Source organism: Gymnogyps californianus, chromosome 1 (assembly GCF_018139145.2).
Source record: "Gymnogyps californianus isolate 813 chromosome 1, ASM1813914v2, whole genome shotgun sequence".
Taxonomy (NCBI): Eukaryota; Metazoa; Chordata; class Aves; order Accipitriformes; family Cathartidae; genus Gymnogyps; species Gymnogyps californianus.
In genome coordinates, this window is record NC_059471.1 from 173396039 (window position 1) to 173416108 (window position 20070).

At 43.2% G+C, this 20070-nt stretch overlaps 1 protein-coding gene across 1 annotated transcript in view; it reads right to left on the minus strand.

The window, feature by feature from the left end:
- Positions 1–14081, minus strand: part of TMTC2 (transmembrane O-mannosyltransferase targeting cadherins 2) — a 257384-nt gene extending 243303 nt beyond the window's left edge. Inside the window, exon 1 of the mRNA XM_050904170.1 lies at positions 13999–14081. Within this exon, the coding sequence (XP_050760127.1) occupies positions 13999–14081 (83 nt within the window). The remainder of the gene's footprint in view (positions 1–13998) is intronic.
- Positions 14082–20070: the final 5989 nt, after the last annotated feature.

The window sequence follows — 20070 nt, forward strand, 5'->3', positions numbered from 1 at the left end:
ACAAGAGACATACAGAAAAACAGATTAGTAAGCTGCAGTTTTCTTTCTTTAATTACAGCAGCAGCAATATTCAACCAATCTAAACTGCATTCAATTAAATCAAGGTTTAGTCAGTTCCTGAAGCAATAGCTGAAATATGATCTCTGCACTTGCTTCCTCATTTAGTTTTATTTAGCATGGACAGTGTAAGGTGACCCAAGTACCTAACTTCTAACCTTCAGCAGAAAAAAAAAAAAGGAAACTCAAAGATTGCAAAGTCAACAGAGATCCTATGTTGCAGAAAGTAAAACTGTAGAAGTTCCTGCTGTACAAGAGTTCCTGCTGAAATTCAGAACAATGACTAAAGAAATAAAGACTCTTTGAATACAAAAAATAACTCGCTTTTTCTGATTACCATACTGCTTACTGTATTTATTAGAGCTTAGAAATTCCCGAGGGCATAATTTGATAGTAATTTAATCACTCTGTTGGAAGATGCACTGATTGCGGGGTCCATCCCTTCACTCCCTCCATGACCTGCATTGCTGGCACAGGCATAAGATAGCATTGCAAGTATAGATAAGATGAAAAATTATGTCTGTTGTTATATGTGCAATTAAATATGCATATTAAATGCAACTGTCCTGTTATGAACAGGGTTCTTTTGCATTTTACAATACAAAATACAGCACGATAAGCAGTCTTCCTTGAGCAGCTTATTCTACAAGTGGGCTCACTTACTCTTGGCAAAGGACTAACTGGTACGATTTCAGGTTCATGCTAAGAATTATCACAATATCTGCTCTTCCTTAACAGGACTGTGCTCTGCTACCTCACGCTTTTTATATAGGATTTCAGTCCATGAAAAATGAGGATGGAAAACCAATACTCTCCATTCACTAGTATGTTTTCAGCCACGTATAGCAGCATATAAAGTATAACGTTGTGCATTTTCATACTCTACACACAGATGTTTCCCCACGATTTCTTATCTTGAAAGAGGTATGCAAAATAAAGTGCTCTCAGTGCCCTTGTTCAAGCAAAAACATTCAGCCATCACTCCCACTGTGCTACACAATGAACAGATGTCCCTACACCCTTGCCCACACTAAGATCCAGTGCAATTTATACTTTTAAGCAGAATTGTTTAAATTACACTAGACCAGAAGGAAATAAAACTTCAATAAACTGATTTTAATCCCACCCAAAACTCTCAACCACATCATTTAGATTTTTCCTTAAATATTTACAGAAAGAATGAGACATTCATAAAATACTCTTTATTCTGGAATCCTGTAACCTTTTCCGTACTTACATTTACCTGTGTCTTAGTTCTTTATTTTCATGCTTTAGGGTCATTTTACTTATTCAGAAAACAGTACCGTAATGTTAAGATTCAGTAGGAAGAAACTGAGTTTTAAACATTTTTGCTGTAAAATAAGCTCATACACTTTTTCACATCATTAACAATTAGCACAGTGCGAACATAAACTGAAACTCCTTGCCTATAATAAGCTACCATACAGGGAGCCTCAACAAAATCTACAAATTTCAGTCTGCAAGATGTTCAGAACAAGCCAAGCACAGAGCCAAGTTGGTAGATTTAAATATCACACACGGCATGTGATTTCTGGAAACTGTGCATAACAGGGTGGTATCTTGCTTCAAGCTACTGCATCAGAGCCTTTCAAGATATGTATATCATACTCATCACCATGGTACCTGCAGACCTGTACTATCCAATTTTCCTGCTTAGACAAGACTTCTTCTCCAACACTATCCCCAAGGAGCACCAAGATCTAGAGCTGCATAAAGAGCAGCAAACTTTTTCTTTTCCTGCAAAACTAGATGACTTCCATACACATCAAGTCAACAGCTCAGAATTACAGTAGGTTGAGCATGTATCTTAGTGTCAGATGGACAAAACACTACAGGTATTCCCATAGAGTCGGTATTTTTATCATTTTTCAAAAGAGTAAAATATCAAATATTAATACTTAACGGTATTACAAGCTAGCAGATTAGGTATGCAGCACACAATCAGGTGAAAGCCAATATTCCTTAAGGCCTTTCTTCTTTGTGGGATCCTTTCCCCACCTCACCAGACACTCTCCCAGCCCCTAAACAAGGTGGCCTTTAATTGTTTTCAGAAAGGATTGCACACATTGACTGAAATTGGAACATTTAGAAAAAAAATGAAAGAAAGAGCTGACTGCCCCCTAGTTTCCTGCAAAATCTCTCACAGCTTTACTGCACCTCAGCAGATCAGTTTTGTATGCTTATAAACATCAACTTTTTTATTAATATCCTTACATTATTTTCTTTGTCAAGTGCTAGAAGCAGGCTCTAAATTCCAGAGGACCAACTAGCTTCCTGTTCCCCGGACATTCAATCCTTCCTTTTGCTTTTAACCCTGTATGAGCCAGGCACCAAGCTCCAAGGACCTAAGTCCATCATAAATCAGGGTAATTCAGGGTTCTGCTTTGAATGCATACAAACCTACTCATTCAACATTAATCAAAACAGAATTAGTGAGACTTTTTTATTAAAAACAAGTACACTGCTACAGCAGATCACACTCAAGAGAAACCATGGCCAACCTGCTCTGGATAAACAGCATCTAGACATCTAGCAATTCTATGGAAAGGGCAAAGTATATAAAGCAACTTCCATTAAACTTCCCTTCTTTAAGCCCAAGCCATCATTTTAAAATAGCCAGATGCCCACAGCCTGATGCCCTTTATCAAGGCTCAAGCCATGCTGAACCAACCAGTGCAACAGACCTACTAAAGATGTGGTTTCGGCTGCCAAGAGCTTGCAATCACATTACGAGCAGGAACAGGGAGAGAGGAAGCAGAAGCAGTAAGAGATGTAATGACTTGCACAGTAGCTCAGGGCACATCCAGAGAGACAGCCCCAGGCCCAGTCAGGTGAAGGAGGCTTTCATCTCGTGCTCCACCTGCCAGCAATACTCCATAAGCCACATCACCACAACCATCTCTGTAACGCTAGCTGAAGCTACGCAGCGCTGGTGCAGAGCTGCTTTCAGCAGTCATTTCAAAGGGCAGGAAGAGCATGAACGTGTCTGGCAGCAAACAGCAGTGTAAACGGTACTCTGGGGTGATCCAGCTTGGGTTTTGCTTTTTCAGCATGAGGCCAACAACATGAGGAGCCATCTTCTTTGTGGCCTTTCCCCATACTTAAGTCTTTCGTCTTCTAAAAAAAAGTGCATCTTGAGAACTCTCCAGAAGCATGACGTTTATTAAAGAGAAATACTAACATTTTTAACAAGCCAAGTGATTTACATACAAAGAATGAGTAATGTACTGTGAAATGGAATAGAACATACAGCTATGTCTTTTCACACAAATAGAAAATTTATTCAAGTATACTGGTGCTACAAAGAAGCTTTAAAGAACTGTTTGTGCTACAAAACGAAAGCTGCTACACACAAGAACGCTATTTGATTTGATTAAATTTTTTCGTCATTCTCTTAGTACTTTTTCTTTCAGCAACCTTTATTTATACAGCCATGCAGCATTTAAATTATTTTTTTGGCAGTGGAACCTTAATTCAGATCAAAGTGCTTTTAAAAAGCCTAAGTTTTCTTCTGCTTTAATTATAAAAATGTAAAAGATCAGAAGTTTAATTACAAATAATTAATTAAAAAAGGAAACCTTTCTTCTGCAACTAACGTTAATTTTGCAAGACCAATCCTCCTTTTCCTCCCCCCAAAAAAACCCAAACAAACAAAAAAAAACCACAAAAAAAACCTTTAAAAGTTTCCTCAAGTACAACTGAAGTCCTCTGAAGAAAATGAAGCCCATACACTGAAACTTCATGGAATTTATTACAAGGAAATTCTTGTTAAAATTCAAGATTTTCTAGCAAGGAAATACAGATAGATGCATACCATACCTAGAATTATCTTCCTAAGAACTGTACAGTATTCCTTTTTGGCATGGGAGTTGGGAGGAGGCATGGAAGGCCAAAGACAGGATGGCAGAATGAGAACGACCTTGCTAGAGACTCACTAACCAAACTTCCAAATGAAGCTTCACAAGTTATTTCAGAGAGTTGCCCAAGATGATTCACTGATGAAATTCTGGCACCAACAAGGACAGCCAGGCCAATACAGAGAGGTTTAATTCAAGACATATATATTTTTCTTATTTTAGTGGTATCTAGAGGGTTGATGTATAACACACAAAATAAGGCTTCTTAGGATCCTGCCTCACTTCTGAGCCTAATTTCTTTATCTTCTTATTAAAATAATTAAAACAATCAACACTGTTGCCACACTAAGCAGTCAAATCAAATAAATACAGTATCAAGTACAAGAGAAGGCATGACAGCACCTTCATCTTCACTTAACTGTTGGAAATGAGAGGATATGACAAGGCACAGTGCTCCTTCAAATGTATTTTTATTTGAAAAGAAAAAAAGTCTATTTTTAAAAAGTGTATGAAGCATGAAAAAAGAGTATATAGCAGAAGGCTATACCTACAGAACAACAGCTACAAGTGGATTCTTCCACCCACAGAGTCACACTCAAGGCAGCGTGGGCTCGTTCCACTTCAGTAAGAAAAATCCCCAGTGTTATGTGGGGTTAGGAAAGCTACTCTAATGGTCAGAGGTGACTGCGGGCATCTCATCTGAATTTCCAACTGGACCTAATCCCCTTCTTGAAGTAGTCCAGTACAAGTCCACTCAAACAAAGGAGCCAGCCAAATATAACTGATCCCGACCCAGGAACGTTGTCAGGCTGTAAAATGAAACCAAGAACATTCCCATGTTACCGCAGTGCTACAATATCACATAAAGGCTAAAAGCACCAACAGGATCAGCCTGCAGAAGAGAAACAACACAGTACTAAACAGCCTATAAAGGCACAGGCATCGTGTGCTTTAAAAAGCAGATTTTTTAAGTGTATCACTTAATGTGCTACTTTGCACATTGAGCAGCGAGATCCTCCTGCGCCTTCCCAAAGGCCCACCACCGCAAACACACTCTGAAAATGACGAAATCAAACCACACACACAAAAAGCTCAAAGTCACCGAAGTCAAAGTCCCAGAAGCGGCTGATTTCTGGAATCAACTCCCACTTCAAGGTTTCATGTTAAAGACCTGGAACAAATTAGTCATTTGCAGAAAATAAAATTATTCTGGATTAGGAGTTCTAGTTCTCCCTATGCTGCCTCCAAGATGTTGACCTATTACTTTATAATCCAGCGAACTGCATCTTTCATTTCAAAGTGACTACTAAAAGCCTGTCAAATGTATAGACATGAATGTATAAAGAACTTCAATTGGACAACTCATGTCCTCACTTACAGCAGCTTGAACTCTGAGCGTGCTGAAACACACCTCAGGGAAACACCCCAGGTGGGAATGCAGGCACAGGAATCACCGTGAGACACATGGGTCCAAAACAGAGAACAGCCACACACTGAATATTTAGAGTTTAAATGATGACGGGGCAGACCACCTCTGCCTACCTTCTAGAGGCAACTTCAGCACACCGACCTTTTTTTTTTTTCTTTTTTTTTTTTTTACACAGGTGCTTGTCTCCTCATGAAGTCTTTTCATCTCCTATTGGAATCTGGATGAAGCCAATTCCCCACTAAGTAATTCTGTCACCTTAAAACCACTGCAGACATCAACTTCAGGAGACTATTTTCAGTGGAAGAGTATTTCTTAGTGCTTTACTCATACACTGGAACTCGTACGTGCTAGGTTTTTTAATACCAAAGTAAATAAACATTACCAGCTTCAATAGTTACTGAGCAAAACCTAAAAGTTATTTTAAACAGCATCAGCTGAGGAATATTCCCGCATAGAAGTTGGAGGCTAGATGCTGTAAAGGCACTCCTGCTGCACCATGATGTTGGGAGCCTATGCACTTATCAGCCAGGCACTGCCTCCTAAAGAAAACTATCTGATTCAGAGAGCCATCCAACTCCGAGCTACATTCCCTTCCATCAGAGGGAGAGAAAATTCTCAGAAAAGCAATTTAAAACTAAAGTCGCACTTCCTCAGAGCAGGTAGCCAAGCAATTGGAAACGCTACATACAGAAATGAAATGCTGTCTGACTTGGGACTGCAGACAAACACTTGCAGTGTATCTATCTTTTACTTAGGTATTCAAGAGGGTTCAAAGACTGGTTTCCCCACCAGAATGGTGCCCTAAGCGTAGGGTGCAGGTCGTTATGCAGCGATGATGGGGAAGTGGCACACTGGAGCCTGGTTCCTGGGCCCAGCACCAGTTATTAATTGTTAGATGTAAAAAGCCTCGGAGGTGGGAAGGGAAGACAGGACAGAGGTCTAGGAACGGTTTAAGCTGCTGCTGAGTCGGTTTGTTTCCATGACAATTCTGGTCACTGAATCGTGACCCTGTTTCAAGAGTTCAAGTCCTTTTTTAGGATTTAAGCACGCAAATTACCAAGCTGGATGAAAATAGCATCCAGGCACTGGCAGAGACTTTACAGCAATAGTTCTGCTACCAATTACCGTGTTGTTCCTCTGAACTAATACTGGACTAGCTGACTAAAACACGTAGGAGTTAAAATCATACAATCCTCTCATTAGCAAAATAGCCTAGTGTAATGCTAAGTTCAGAAAAACCAATCCTGGAAACAGGATTGCTAATGCTAAATTCAGAAAAACCTGTCCTCCCTTGAACCACAGGTCAGAGGTCAGGGCAGTTTTTTGGGGTCTACTGACAGGCTGGTGAATCATAGGGGATGCCACAGACCAGTCCAGTCATCTAGCAGTAATGGTTTGTACCATCATGTGGAAAATCCTCGTTCAATTACCTGTCAGTCTCTGGCTTCCTGGGCCAGCTGGGACCGGGAGCGCTGCTGAGGCCAATGCTCTTAACTCCTGGAGAGAAGAAAGTGCTCCGAGGCAGTCAACAGTGACCACCCGCAAATAAATTAAGGAGCCTTTGTGGCAGACTAATGGGAAGCCTGTCCAGCTCTCTGCTGGAAGACAGATGCCAAGAAAGACTTGGTCTCAAGTCTTACGCATACAACAAAAATCCGCTATTCTATTTACTATAGTGATGGTATATACACCTACATGTGTTTTTAGAGGTTACCCTGATTTTTAATAGTTTTTGACACATGAATATGGGCCATTTGAATAAACCACTGGAAAAAAAAAATCAAAAGAATTAAGATATAAAAGACAAAACAGCTTATGCTGAAAGCACAATATTTTTAATAAAACAAACCGCAATTAAAAAGATCAAGAGATGAAGGAAAGAAGGGATATGAAGACAGTAAATGAGCATTATTTACCTCCAGTTGAAACCTCCCACTATTCTTGAAAAATCTCCTCACGAAGCCAATAGGACAACGAAGGCTAACAGAGTAATTCACAGTGTCCTAGGGAACGCAAGGATTAGTATTCAAGGAAGCCACTTTTACTTTTTCTCCCTCTTGAAGCTTAACAAGGCCAGGAATGGCTGGGGTGGCAGAGCATCGGAGCACGTCAACTAGCCATCCCTGGTTATGGAGGCTGGGTGGCCAAGTTTTATCAGCTTCACATAGTCTGATTTACGGGTTTTCTTTTTCCTTGAAGTGAAATAGAGATTGACAGATGACTTGATCCTTAGCTGCTGCCCCAGTGATCCAGCATGTTTCTTTGTTTCACAATAAGCTGTCATATACAAACAACAACCATCCTGCGCTAGGCTGAAGCATCCTCCGAAGATGGAGCCAAAGCGCACACCGCTGCCTTTGGAGATGCCCATTACAAGCCATTCACATGTCTGCAAGATATTTCAACTGTCTTGAAGTAGCAAACTGAGCAGTAGTCGACATGTTAAGTAATATTTAGGGTGCAATTCAAAAAACCAATTTCCTCTGGCTCGTCGAGTTTCATTCAGCAACGGGCTGGCCTTCAGGGAAAAATGGTTTAGTATGGAGTTCTGTAGAGGGTGAAACTGGGAAAGAAATTATGGGATTTACACCCTCTCCCTCTTACTGGGGAGGGACTGCCTGTGCAAGCAATAACACAAATATCTCAAGTTTAGAGGACTATCCCGAGACTGTGAGAATACGACCTAAGAACCTGATCTAGAAGAAGTGAAATGAAATCCTACTGCCATCCTGACTTAAATAACCTGCCCACAGAACAAGCTCCCACTTTAAAGAAAGATAAGGAGAGTTTATATGATCAGTCACCCCAAACGGGAAATCACAGGGAGTCCAAAGGTTGCCAAGCCTCAAAGGCAAACAACTGGCTTCCACAATCAAGAGAAATTCCAGAATTAATTTAAAAACCTGAGGGCCAACGTGTCAGAGAACAACGACCTTTCAGCATAAGGTTTGGGTCTCCAGATAAAATGCTTCCATCTTTCAAACAACCACTTTGGACAAAAATTAGGGATGAAAAAACATTGAGGGAAATGGACAGTTTAAAGAGGTTTCTTTCTCAAAAAAAGACAGTTAACCCAAAAGCTGTGTAAAGCCTACAAAATATTTAGAAATAAAAATGAAAAAATCTAACCTAAAACATTGGCCCAAAGAACAGATTCACTTTTACGTAAGTAACAGTAAGAATAAGCATCTCTGTCTTCAGATTTAGTCTGTTTCTCCAACTGTATATTTGGAGCAACTTTCGCCACAGGTTGCCAGCAGGCTTGCATCTACAGCTTCAGCATCAAATATTTCAGCTAAAGAAAGAAATTCCATAAACAAACAGCAAAGTCTGCTTCAGTCAACTTCACAGAAAAAAGAAAAAAAAAAATCCTAGCAGCCAACAACGAGAGGAGGGCAAACTTCCAGAGGAGGGAGGCAAAGGAGCTCTAATTCAGCACTCTTGCAGCAATCAGATGGTTAACAAATTGAGATGAGAGACTTCTGAGCCTTTTGAGCGACTTTCACTCTGGCAAACTTAAAGGACTCAGAAGTGCAGCTGGGATACATATGGGAGATGCTGGAGAAAGTGGATCATTTGAATTTGTAACTCCATTGTGTGCTGGAAGAACTTCCTGCAGATGAGGCGCATCCCGTCAGTGACTCAGGGAGACTCTCCGTCTACTAACAGTCATGAATTTATTCTCTGAAGCAGCTACCAGAAGTGACATGGTTTATGTTAGTGTTATATATGCAACAAGAATCTTAAAATAAAGCCTGTGGGGATGTAATTTCTTTATTGCTTCCAAAAATCTCTATTCTACAGCATCTCCGCTGAAAAAAAAAAAACCCACACCGCTATTTTGATGAAACTAAGATTTCACATTTTGATCAAAGTGTTTCATTCAACACAACTTTTTATGCAGAAATGCTTTTTAAATCAAAAGCCAAATATATTTTTAGATTATGTTCAGCATTTAAAAATGGAATTGGTATCATATCAATAGAATATTACCGTGCCAGGTTCATCCCATTAGATCATCCGTTACTGGTTCACTTGGTTGATACTCAACTACAGTACCTGAAAACTACATAGCCTCCATTACTCGGGCATCTTCTTTGGGTTACATTGTTCTTTATCAACACGTTAAAGTCCCTGTTTCATATACAAATTATCTTTATGGTGGTTTGAAATTAGCACGTAGAAGATGCAACAGGAGGAACAAAGGGAAAACACCACAGAGAAAGCATACAAGTCCCCATCTCCCCACTTTTCCCCACCACCAGCCTCACTGCTGGAATTCAGAAGATTGCAGCCACCTGCAAACTGGAGCTACTGAAAGCTACTGGAGAGGAGCACTTGGAGCTGAAAAATTGAGAGTAGATGATAAAAAGGGGCCATAAAAATCGCAGATGTAAATTAATAATCAAATATACACACACAACAAGGAGACAGATGGCAAGCAATTTTCCCCAGTGTACTTATACTTGTTCTTCTAGTGCACGTATTTGGGTCACTTGCTAGATTAAATCTCATGTGGCAGACCCAACAGAGGTACTGTCAAATGTGTATGGGCTCGGCCTATTTTTAAACGATGCAAGTCTGATACTACAGGGTGAAGGCATTTATCAGGATTTCTTCAACACAGTTTGCAATATTGTCCTGAGACTTTGAAACAAAGCTGTTGGATATTTTCTACCATCGGCAAGGCTGCCCCATTCGGGCCTGCTAAATAAAACGCAGAGCAAGCTAGGGAAAGTTGGTCAGCGCTACCAAATCTCATGGAAGAGTCCTACACGGAGACAGACATATCTCTACATATTTTCCAGAGCACCAATTTTGTCAGTGTGCCACAGAGAAAATACATCACTCAAGGTTAAAGTTTCCTACTAATATTCTCCTTAAAATATGCCTTTCTTCTGACATTTGGGAGAAGAAAGGAACACCTCAGTGGATGAGTTGCTTTTGATGTGTTCGCTGTAGCAACACATGACCTCAGATATGCGGAGCACTAAATCTTCCACACCCCAGCTATAAACTGACAGTGACCTGTCTTATTTAGCACAGGTCACATGAAGGACTACAACTTCAATGCAAGGCACCCACAGGTCAAATTGCCTACTTTTGAGGGGGCTTAAATGGCAGGGAAAAATAATTACGCGGATGTGTAAGCCTAATTGCAGCAATGGGTTTCCCTCCTGTAATACTGGTAGATGTTAGCATGAAACACAAACTGCATGTGCAGAGATTAGCCCCCCTTACTCTGGCAAGAAGCAGGATTTAACACAGTGCAACAAGCAAGATCTTCAATACATCCGCAGGAATGGAAATTGCATTTCTCTCTACTCCTTGTTATCAGTTCCAAGATGATTTTGCTCAGCAATAAACAAACCTTTATTAACAAGCAATGTGAGCTCACTGTGGTATTAGACCAACATCTAAATATTTCCCCCCCTCTTCCCGCATTCGTCTCTTCTTTTGGGTTACTGCATGCCGCATCCAGCTTCAAATAAAACAAATAAGCAAAAAGAGGGGAAAAAAATATATTTCTTTGTTCCTAGATGAACAAAGAGGTTTTGAGTTGGGGAGGAGAATTTCCCCCTAATAATCTACACATGCAACTACACAGCTGCCTGTGAGAATTACAGTAGCAGTGAACAGAGTGGCAAAAGCTTGTGTTTTCTAGGTCTACAGAAAAAAAAATAAAGCAGTGTTTCTTCTTTACACTGGCTCTCGGCTTTAGAGGCTGTCACTTTCATTCAAAGTAATCAATAAGTCAATTGATCAAAAAGATCACATGTTTGCACTGATTATGTGCGTGCCACATATCTGTCTAGCCTGAAAGACAAGTTAGGCAGACTAATGATGAAAAGTAATGTATACGTTTGCTTACTCAACTTCCTTAGGCTTTAAATTCATTCAATTTCAGTTTAATTGGGTGAAGGGTGGGAAATAAAACATTGAATCCTTTGATATAGAGTCATAAAGCCCAGACTACAAGCAAGTTTGTTATATCACTGTCCATACAGTCTTTGGTTTGGTGCCGTGCTGCTGCTAAAATATTAAGTTTTACCATTGGGAAATTGATTTTGCTATAAGAAGTTTTTACGATGCCACTTAATCTTACCCAACCTACATAAAAAAATACAGAAAGCAATTACAGACACCCTTTATATAGTAAGCTTGATCACTATATTAAAAAAAGAACAGTCTGATGTAATTTCAATATAATGGCAAAGGAAGCAGAAAAAGCTATGGCAATATGCTGCCCTCCTGAAACAAAACATTGCAGGTTCCCAGCTTAAATGCACAATCTTGATTCACTTAAAGTTAGTAGCATGATCCATCTCCCACATGGAGGGCTGTGTCCTGCAGCTCCAGCATCGACCTCCTTTTCTAGTGTTACGTTTCAAGCCGGCTCCTGCGGGGCAGCGAGATTCTGTGATTACAGTTAAAAGAATAGTTTGGGTCTGAGAGCCTGCCTCTTTGAATAGATAACCCTTTCTAGTTCAACAATTACTAGCACGCAACAGCCATTTCTGCCTTGCCCCTTCCAGTCCTACAGTTAAAAACATCCTAATTAGATGACCCTGCGTACAGAAATGCCATTAACTGGCTTTCAGAGCTCTCTAGTGAATGCCTAAGTCCTAGCTACAGCGATGGGAAGTACTTTATTTAGTCAGGAGGTAAACGCATAAACAAAGCAGTATTTTAGAATACCTTTTAAATAGTCTGGGATTAGTACTAGCAAAGACACCACGTGATTATCTTTTCCACTCTGAGACAACACTCAAATATCACCCTTTTCTAACTGCATTAAAGCACACTCAGGCAAGATCAAGAGTAACCTTGACCTCCACATCAATAACACCAGGTAGCACCTCAAATTGCTTTCTATGCCTAGTGAATTTTTACTGGCCTGCAGGACAGGCTTATAAGCATGACCATAAACAACCCAGTTTTGCCTAAATATTGCAACATATGCTACTTAGGGTTACGTAAATATTCCACAACTCCTGTAGTTCTTAACTATAACAAGCGGGTTTAAAATAGTGTCAGTGTGTCAAAATAGTCACTACTTTCTATTGATCCAACTCAGACCTTGCATTTCAGAACAACAGCTGATTTTTTTCTTTTACTGTTTGTGAATGAAGTTTTGAAACATTAAACCAGGTTTAAGAAAAATCATTGTAGATAATTGGAAGGCTCACAGAAACCTAAAAACACTTAATTGCTTCACAAGGCTTCAAGTGCATGTAAATGACCTGAAGGACTGAAGCCTGAATCGCCACATTCTGCAGCCAACACTGTTCCCAGCCAGAGACCTGGACCAGTACTAACACTTGGCATTTACTTCCAGTATAATAGGTTTAATAGTAGCAACCCTTGAAAACAGGGGGGTTTATTCTGGAAGCAGTGACAGATCCTTAAACACGGCAGGTGCGCTGTAATACGGCATAAGGGAGGAAAATTCCAAGTTTAGTAACTAATTGACTCCAGGACAGGCAGGTTATTTCCCAAGGCAAATGCCTAATCAAAGACAAAACTGACCCTTTCACATCCCATCAGCGCGCCGGGAAGTTCAGCTGATCCAGCAACGTTTTTCTCCTCAGACGCATCCCTTATCCCACCTCACCATGTTTCCTCGCGTTCCTCCTCTCACACAAAAAGCTCCAAGGCACTAACCCTGCTCGACAGCTGCTCGGAGAGTTGGCTGCTACCGTGAACCGGAGCCACGAAGCAGGGACCCACCGTTCACACGCACAGAGGCAGGCACTCATGCACGCACCCCTCCTCTCCCTCCACGCCGCCGAGCCGCGCCGGCGGCGGGATGGCCGGTTGCTACCACCTAGGAGGATCCGAACAGCATTGTCTCGGCAGACGGAGGAGCAGCGCCGCGGACCCGCAGGCAGCTGCCCGCCCGCACCCCGGGCAGACGGTCGCTCGCCACCGAGGAGAGAGGCTGGTGAAAAGCTGTCAAAGTCAATCCGTGCTCACTTTTTGGATGGTTTAATTCCAATGGAGCATGAAACACTCCGGGACGGTTAGTAAGTTCAGCCAGGCGTGCTGTTCCCCCTAATACATTTTAATTATGCATCTGGTTTAATTGTGATCAGATTAAGTCACCGGAAAAGGCACAAATTGCAATTTTCCCCGACTGCTAACAGCGCCTTTCAGCACCTTCTGAAGGCAGGTACGTTCGGGAGAGGAGCAGGTAGGGAGCCCAGCCCAGCCCAGCCCAGCGGCGGCAGCTGCCCTCCCCGTCGGCGGGGCTCCGGTCCCCGCGGCCGCCGGCAGGAGCCCGACAGCGCACGGCAACTTCCCGCGCGGGGCTCGGTCCCGGCGGAGCGGCGGGACGGGAGACGACCAGGCACCCCGCCGCCCCGGTGACACTGCGCATGTGGGATCAGCCCAGGGTACGCGAAGTTAAAGCGGCGGGTCCCTTCCCACTGGGAAGGGCCGAAGGGGACCGAGCCCGCGTGGGAGCTGTCAAAGCTCCGGGAGCGGCGGCCGCCGCCGCCGCGGCCACCCGGAGCCGAGAAGCCGCCGGGACCCTCCCGCGCCACCCCGGGCACCCCGAGGGGGGCGGCCGCCGCCCCGCTCCCGGCAGGTGGGCAGCCCCCGCCCGCCCGGCCCCGTCGCCCCCCGCCCTACCTGTCATCGTAGCAGAAGTCGGCGCCCAGGGTGTTGAGGTACAGGGCGAGCCCCAGGGCGCTGCTCAGCAACTCCGCGATCATCTCTCCGCCTGCCGCCGCCGCCGCGCTCCCACCGGGGCAGCCCCCCCTGCCCGGCCTCCCGCGCCAGCCCCGCTGCGGCTGCCCCTCGCGCCCCCCGGCACCGCGGGGCGCCGCTCGGCGCTCCGCCGACGGCCGCAGCCTGACGGCGTCCCCCCGCGCCTCCGCCGCCCCCTACCCCATGGCAGCGGGGCGAGCGGCGGGGCGAGAGAGCGCAGCTGGGCTGAGCGGAGCGGGGCGCGGCGGCTGCCGCCCTCCGCCCGCGGCACCTCGGCGCTGCCGCGGCTGCAGCTCTGGCTCCCGCCCGGCCCCGGCTCCGGCTCCGGCCCGCGCCCCCCTCGCTGCCGAGCCGGGCGCCGCCGCCGAGGCTCTGGGAGCGCCCGCGTGGGGCGCCCCGGGCTCCCACCGCGCCTGCGTGCGGGCCCGCCCCGCGCCCGCCCCTCCGCGCCCGCCCCGCCCCGCCCCGCCCCGCGCCCCCGCCCCGCGCCCCCTGCGCCCGGGGCGGCGCTGCGCCGGCACCGGCACCGGCACCGGCAGCGGCAGCGGCACCGGCGGCAGGTTCGTGGGCTGGGCAGGGCTTGCCCCGCTCCTGCCGCTAGCTTGGCACAACCGTCATCTTCACGGCTTTTTTTCTTTTCCCCTTTTCCGTTTTTCCTTTCTCCGTTTTCCTTTTTCCTTTCTTTTTTCTTTCCTTCTTCTTTCTTTCTTTCCTTCTTCTTTCTGTCGTTGTTTCTTTTTAGTTTCTTTTTATTTTTCTTTCTTTTTCTCATCCCGTTTGCTCTGTTCCCCTTTTCTCTTCTTCCCTTTCCCATCTTTCTTTTCCGTCTTTTCCTATTCCCCCTTGCCCCCCCCCCCCCTTCTTCTTTTTACCCCGCCCCCCAGCATAGGAACTCATTCGTAGGGCAGAGAGGGCCCGCACCATTGGGGGTGGGATGCCAGAGCAAAGGGCTCCACCCTCCCACTTGCCCTGGGCCTGGTGTCCCCCTCGCTGTCAGTGTGGACATCCACGGGGAGCTCTTCGCTCGGCTTCCAGTTAAGCAAAACCAAAGTAAACCACTGAAACTGGGCAGAGGGGGGCTGGAAACAAACACACCCCGAGGCAAGGAGCGCTGCAAACTGGGGCTCCCTCAGGGCAGCCCCGCAACGGGGTGCTGCCCGCAAGAGGTGAGGTGGGCATAGCCTGAGCCACATGGTGTGAGTGGGACAAATAAACGGCCCGGGCAGGAAACCCAGCTGCGGGAAATAATGCACTGAAACCATCTTCAATAATTCATGGAATATAGAGGCATGAAGTTAGGGAAAGCGTTTGGGTCCATCCAGCTGATTGTTTCCATTTTTAAGAGAGTTTTTAAAATGTTGCTTCCTTTTTCTGTTAGCCAGCCCTTTATATAACAGTTTCCTCATGATTTCCATGAAGTGGCACATCATGCTGTCCCAGAAGAATGAGAGTCTGTACATCAAGCTGTGTCTAATAAATTGGGAAGCTTTTAACAAGTTTTCTTTCTCCCCTATGTGATTTTTAATGCTGTTCCTTGCAACCTCAAAATATATTAACTGCATTAAGACCTCTTTCAAGCAATGCTTGAAGTGCCTCTGTGAAGTCTGCCCCAAGTGTCACAAACATCTCAGCTGCTTTTACTTAGATTCAGGGGGTGTGTTATCACCATCAGTGGCAATAATTGCAGACATGGGGGGAGAGTGCATTTTGTTCAGAATATTCAAGTTTTAAGGGGCCTTATTGAACCCATTAGCAGATCACATTGATCTGGCATTAAACTTTTCAGCCTGAAGCACAGAACATAGTAACCTAGATTTTAAAGAGTTGGTACGCTTTGTCAGAACTGTGATCCTTACTTTCAAACGCCGATTCTCAATGTTTTTCTGGACCTACTGCCAAGATCTCAATCATCATGACTTAGTCCTTCTTGCTGCAGCGGGATTGCTGAGCTTACGCGCTAGATTTGCACAGCTCCTTCTCTGGAACATCATAATAAACGCTGCATAAAAAGCAGTGTAGTTGCTGCTGAGTCATGGTGGCAGAAGTCTCTTGTTCTCCATCAAAATCATACGGATTTTTTCTTCAAAGAGGCAGGACTACTGGCTGGGGTAGATGAGGGCTGGCAGAAAAGCTTTAGAAACAAAACAAATCCTCCAGGGAAAAAGTTTAACAAAGCCTGATGCTGGCTAATAAAACCAAATGTCAAGAAAGGGTGGGATGAAACGTGTAGACTGTGCAGAGAGTGCCGACTCTGCTGGACGTCCCCAGTGCTCCAGGGTGGCTGGAGATAGCATTAGGGCTCCACCAGCCTGTCCAAGTGGATTTAGCTGCACTCACAAGAGTCTACAAAGTCTGCATCTTGCAGAAATGTTTCTGTGTATAAACAAAGGATAAGTGTCCTCCCAACAGCAAGAGCTTTCTCTGATGGAGAAAACCTGCTTTATAGAAAGAAATAGACGGCAACGTGTGCATGTACCACCCCACCTGTCAGCTCTGGGACCCCGCACGCCAGGCCAAGCTGGGGGCAGCAGGTGGAAAGAGCCAGTGCAGAAACCTGGAGACAAGTTCAGCATAAAACTTGTTGTCCTTGTTAAGCAAACAACACCGCAGAAGAAAACAAGAGGGTAGAAATCAAAGCGTGATAGGGGAATTCCTTCTGTTCCTCAGTTAGTTAGTTAAAAATAATAAATGCACTGGAGTTATGAACAACATTGTATTTTACTATGTTATCCGGAGATGTCGGATAACGTTCTGACTCATAGCAGATTTACAGTGTGATGTGCAGTAATCACAAGGTATCAGAAGAGGTAATTTAGAAGTTCAGATGTGTCACTAAGCAGCCATTTCCAAAATAACCTTCACTTCCAGAAAGTCATTGTCACAGACTCCGGTATCAGGGAAAAGGGAAGAGGTGGAGGGTTGTAACAACACATAATAATAACAGTAATTGTCAAGATAACTAGCGTTATGCAGTCTAACAGCTGGTCTATTGTGTATAGCTTTGTAGACAAATTCACATGCTTTATTGCAAATATGGCAATCATCAAAAGTGACCTGTTTTAATACCAGTCTGGAAATTTCTTCATTAAAGACATTATGGACTCTGAGTCACTGTGCTACAATATACTTCACCTAAACTGTGCCTGAAAGATTAAGTTGTGGCACAGCATGTAGAAATACATGTCTGTCACAGTGACAGATTTGGTTAACCGGTCACTGACTAGGAGACCTTAAATGTCAGGGTAATGCATGTGGTGCAGATCCCTCAACAGATTAGATTAGACACTTCAATTTCTATACACTGGGTTCATTTGCTGGACCTTGTAGAAAATATTTGTGCCAACTTCCTCAAAGCATCTGAGAAGAGAAAGGCTAACCCCCTGAAAGATGCTGGGATTTTTTATTAGAATGAGGTAACTGGATATTAAATGTTACTATAGGAATAATCAAGTGGGATTTATTAATTTTTTGCCAGTTCTTATGGTCAGATACCATCAAATAAATGTCATAACATATTGTGCATAATTTTGAACAACCTAAATTACATCCAAAGACGTGACTTAATGAGCCTCAGAAATGTAAACTTCGGTGCATTTCGAAACACCCACACAGTTGCTGTTGTTAGCAGTCAAGCATAAGCTGGTGTTATCTAAGGAAGGAAATCAAGTTAGTTGAATACACACATGAACAAGTGACCTTACTTTACCAAAAGTGGAGAAAGTGGGATAGAAAAGAAAGTTTTAGCCAAGTGCCTCTTTCAGAATTACTCACTGATTCATAAAATTGTTTGATTTTGTGGACTAGGATCTAAGCTGTTGTTTTCCTGTCATGCTGACAAGATCATATTAATTCTCAAAAAGACCAGTATTTCTGCTTTCTCTAAGAAATTGCTTCTTTTTTTTCTTTTGCTAGTGCTATGATAATAATAACACCAGCAATGACAACCAAAGTAAAAATAAGTTGCAATCGCAAAACAGTAAAATCTCATGGAACTCTGCATGAAATAGAACAGTAAAAACTAAACACATGCAGAAAAACCAAGCACATGCAGGACTTGCATCATTACTTGGAAGAGATTTTAACTGAACACATTTCCTAAGGAAGTATGTTTCCAGGAGGCACCAGTTCCTACTTTAGATCAGTCAGTGGAGCTAGAGTATTGCTGCAGAGCTGGAGAGGAGGGGAGAGAGAGAGAGAGAGAGAGAACACCAATGTATTTTTAGCTTGACCTAATCTAACTATGCAGACTCTCTCTAGGAAGAAAAAAGATAGTTAAAGGGAAGTTTCTTGTACGCACAAAACATGCAAAAGCATTTGTGTAACTCACAGGTGAGCACATCTCAAGGAAGATGATTACTCCAAATGGCTGTGATTAAAAATGATAACACATTTTATGGAAAATTTTAGGACTAAAACCTAAATCCATGAAGGGACTTGGGTATCTCATTCTTCAGAAAATTCTTCTGCCTTAGATGTAGGTGCCAGTGTGGTTTTTGTGTTCAGCTGACATCAGACAACCTAAAGTTTCAAAGTATCTGATTCTATGCAGTTAAAGTCCCTATGCATCTAGACTGTCACTTGATGTTTTCAGAACCACCCAAAAAAAGACGCTGTCGTGTTGCTTAAAGCTCTGGCATATCTTGAAGCTATATCATAGTCACCAAAACAAGCCTTTTCTTGTCTCTCGGTGCCTGCGAGACCTGAGACAGGAGCGTGCAAAACAACACGCAGATGATTCTCTTTCAACTGGAGCCTGAACCGAGGACACAGGAGACATGAGGTATCTTTGCCTAATCTGGAGAATGGATTTGAGCTGTAATGTCGTAACTGAAGTTACTGCGCCAACATCGGGCAGTCTATGACAGGATGCTTTCCCATCCAAACTATTCCATTTTAATACAATATTCATTTATTCATTGTATGCAAGAGTAATTGCTTCTACACTGGCAATTAGGACATTCATGTAGCATTCGTGCAATCTGGAATCAGATGACTATTCCAAATCAGGAAGAAAAGGGCAGATTGTGAACCCTGACAGCTCTGGTAAAGAGCTTTAAATTATAAAGCATTTGTAATGAGGGCTAAGGGAGCTCCCTCCTAGCTGATTATTTTTATGAAAACAAACTAATTTATATAGTCACCTACCTCTAAAATATGTTCACTGATAAAAATTGTAAGGAAAAGGGAGTAGTTCCCTGCAGCTAAATTCTTGAATGAGATCTAACATGTATTTCCACCATTTTTGTGAAGTTTTTGGTTTAATATCCTGTTATAGTCAAGAAGAAAATGGTCAGATTAGGTTCTGCTCCCCTGTGATTAAAAAACTCCAGATATTTAATGGAAAAACTGGGATTTTTTTCCTACCCAGTACTTTAGGTGTCTCTATACTAGTGTTGCTGTCCTCTGCCAATTCCACCCTCAGATGCCTGAGCCTTCCCATTTAGGAATATCTACTAAACTGACTATTTGTGTTCTCTTCACTCATGTGCAGCAGGAATCAATGATGCATCTCACATCTCAGAAGGATGCTCCAGTTTTCCATACTGTACCAATTGTCAATTAATTTGCTGCAGGATACTGTTGACTCATTTACTGGTTTCTGGTGGTATGCTCATTACTGCTTGAAGTGAAAGAGCAATGGCACAGCAAAAGGTAGTTTTTAGTCTCTTCTGAATTTTCAAAGATGATTTTCTTAATGTTACTCCATTCTAGATTAATCCTAGTCCGCTTTACATATTTATCTCCCTTGTCCTTTGAGATAGCTCAAAGTGAGATCAAAAAGAGTTTTTAATCCTTCTTGTTCAGAGTAAGTTGACAGTGTAAACTTACTAATTGCAGATATGTCAACTTGTCATCTCCCAGAACATAAGCCTCTTTACTGTTTGTTTTTTCATACTTTATAAAAATAGCAATACACCAGTTTTCTTTTTCTGTAGTTCCTTTTATCAAAACAGCTCAAAGAAATACACATCCTTAAACGATGGCTCTGGAAGT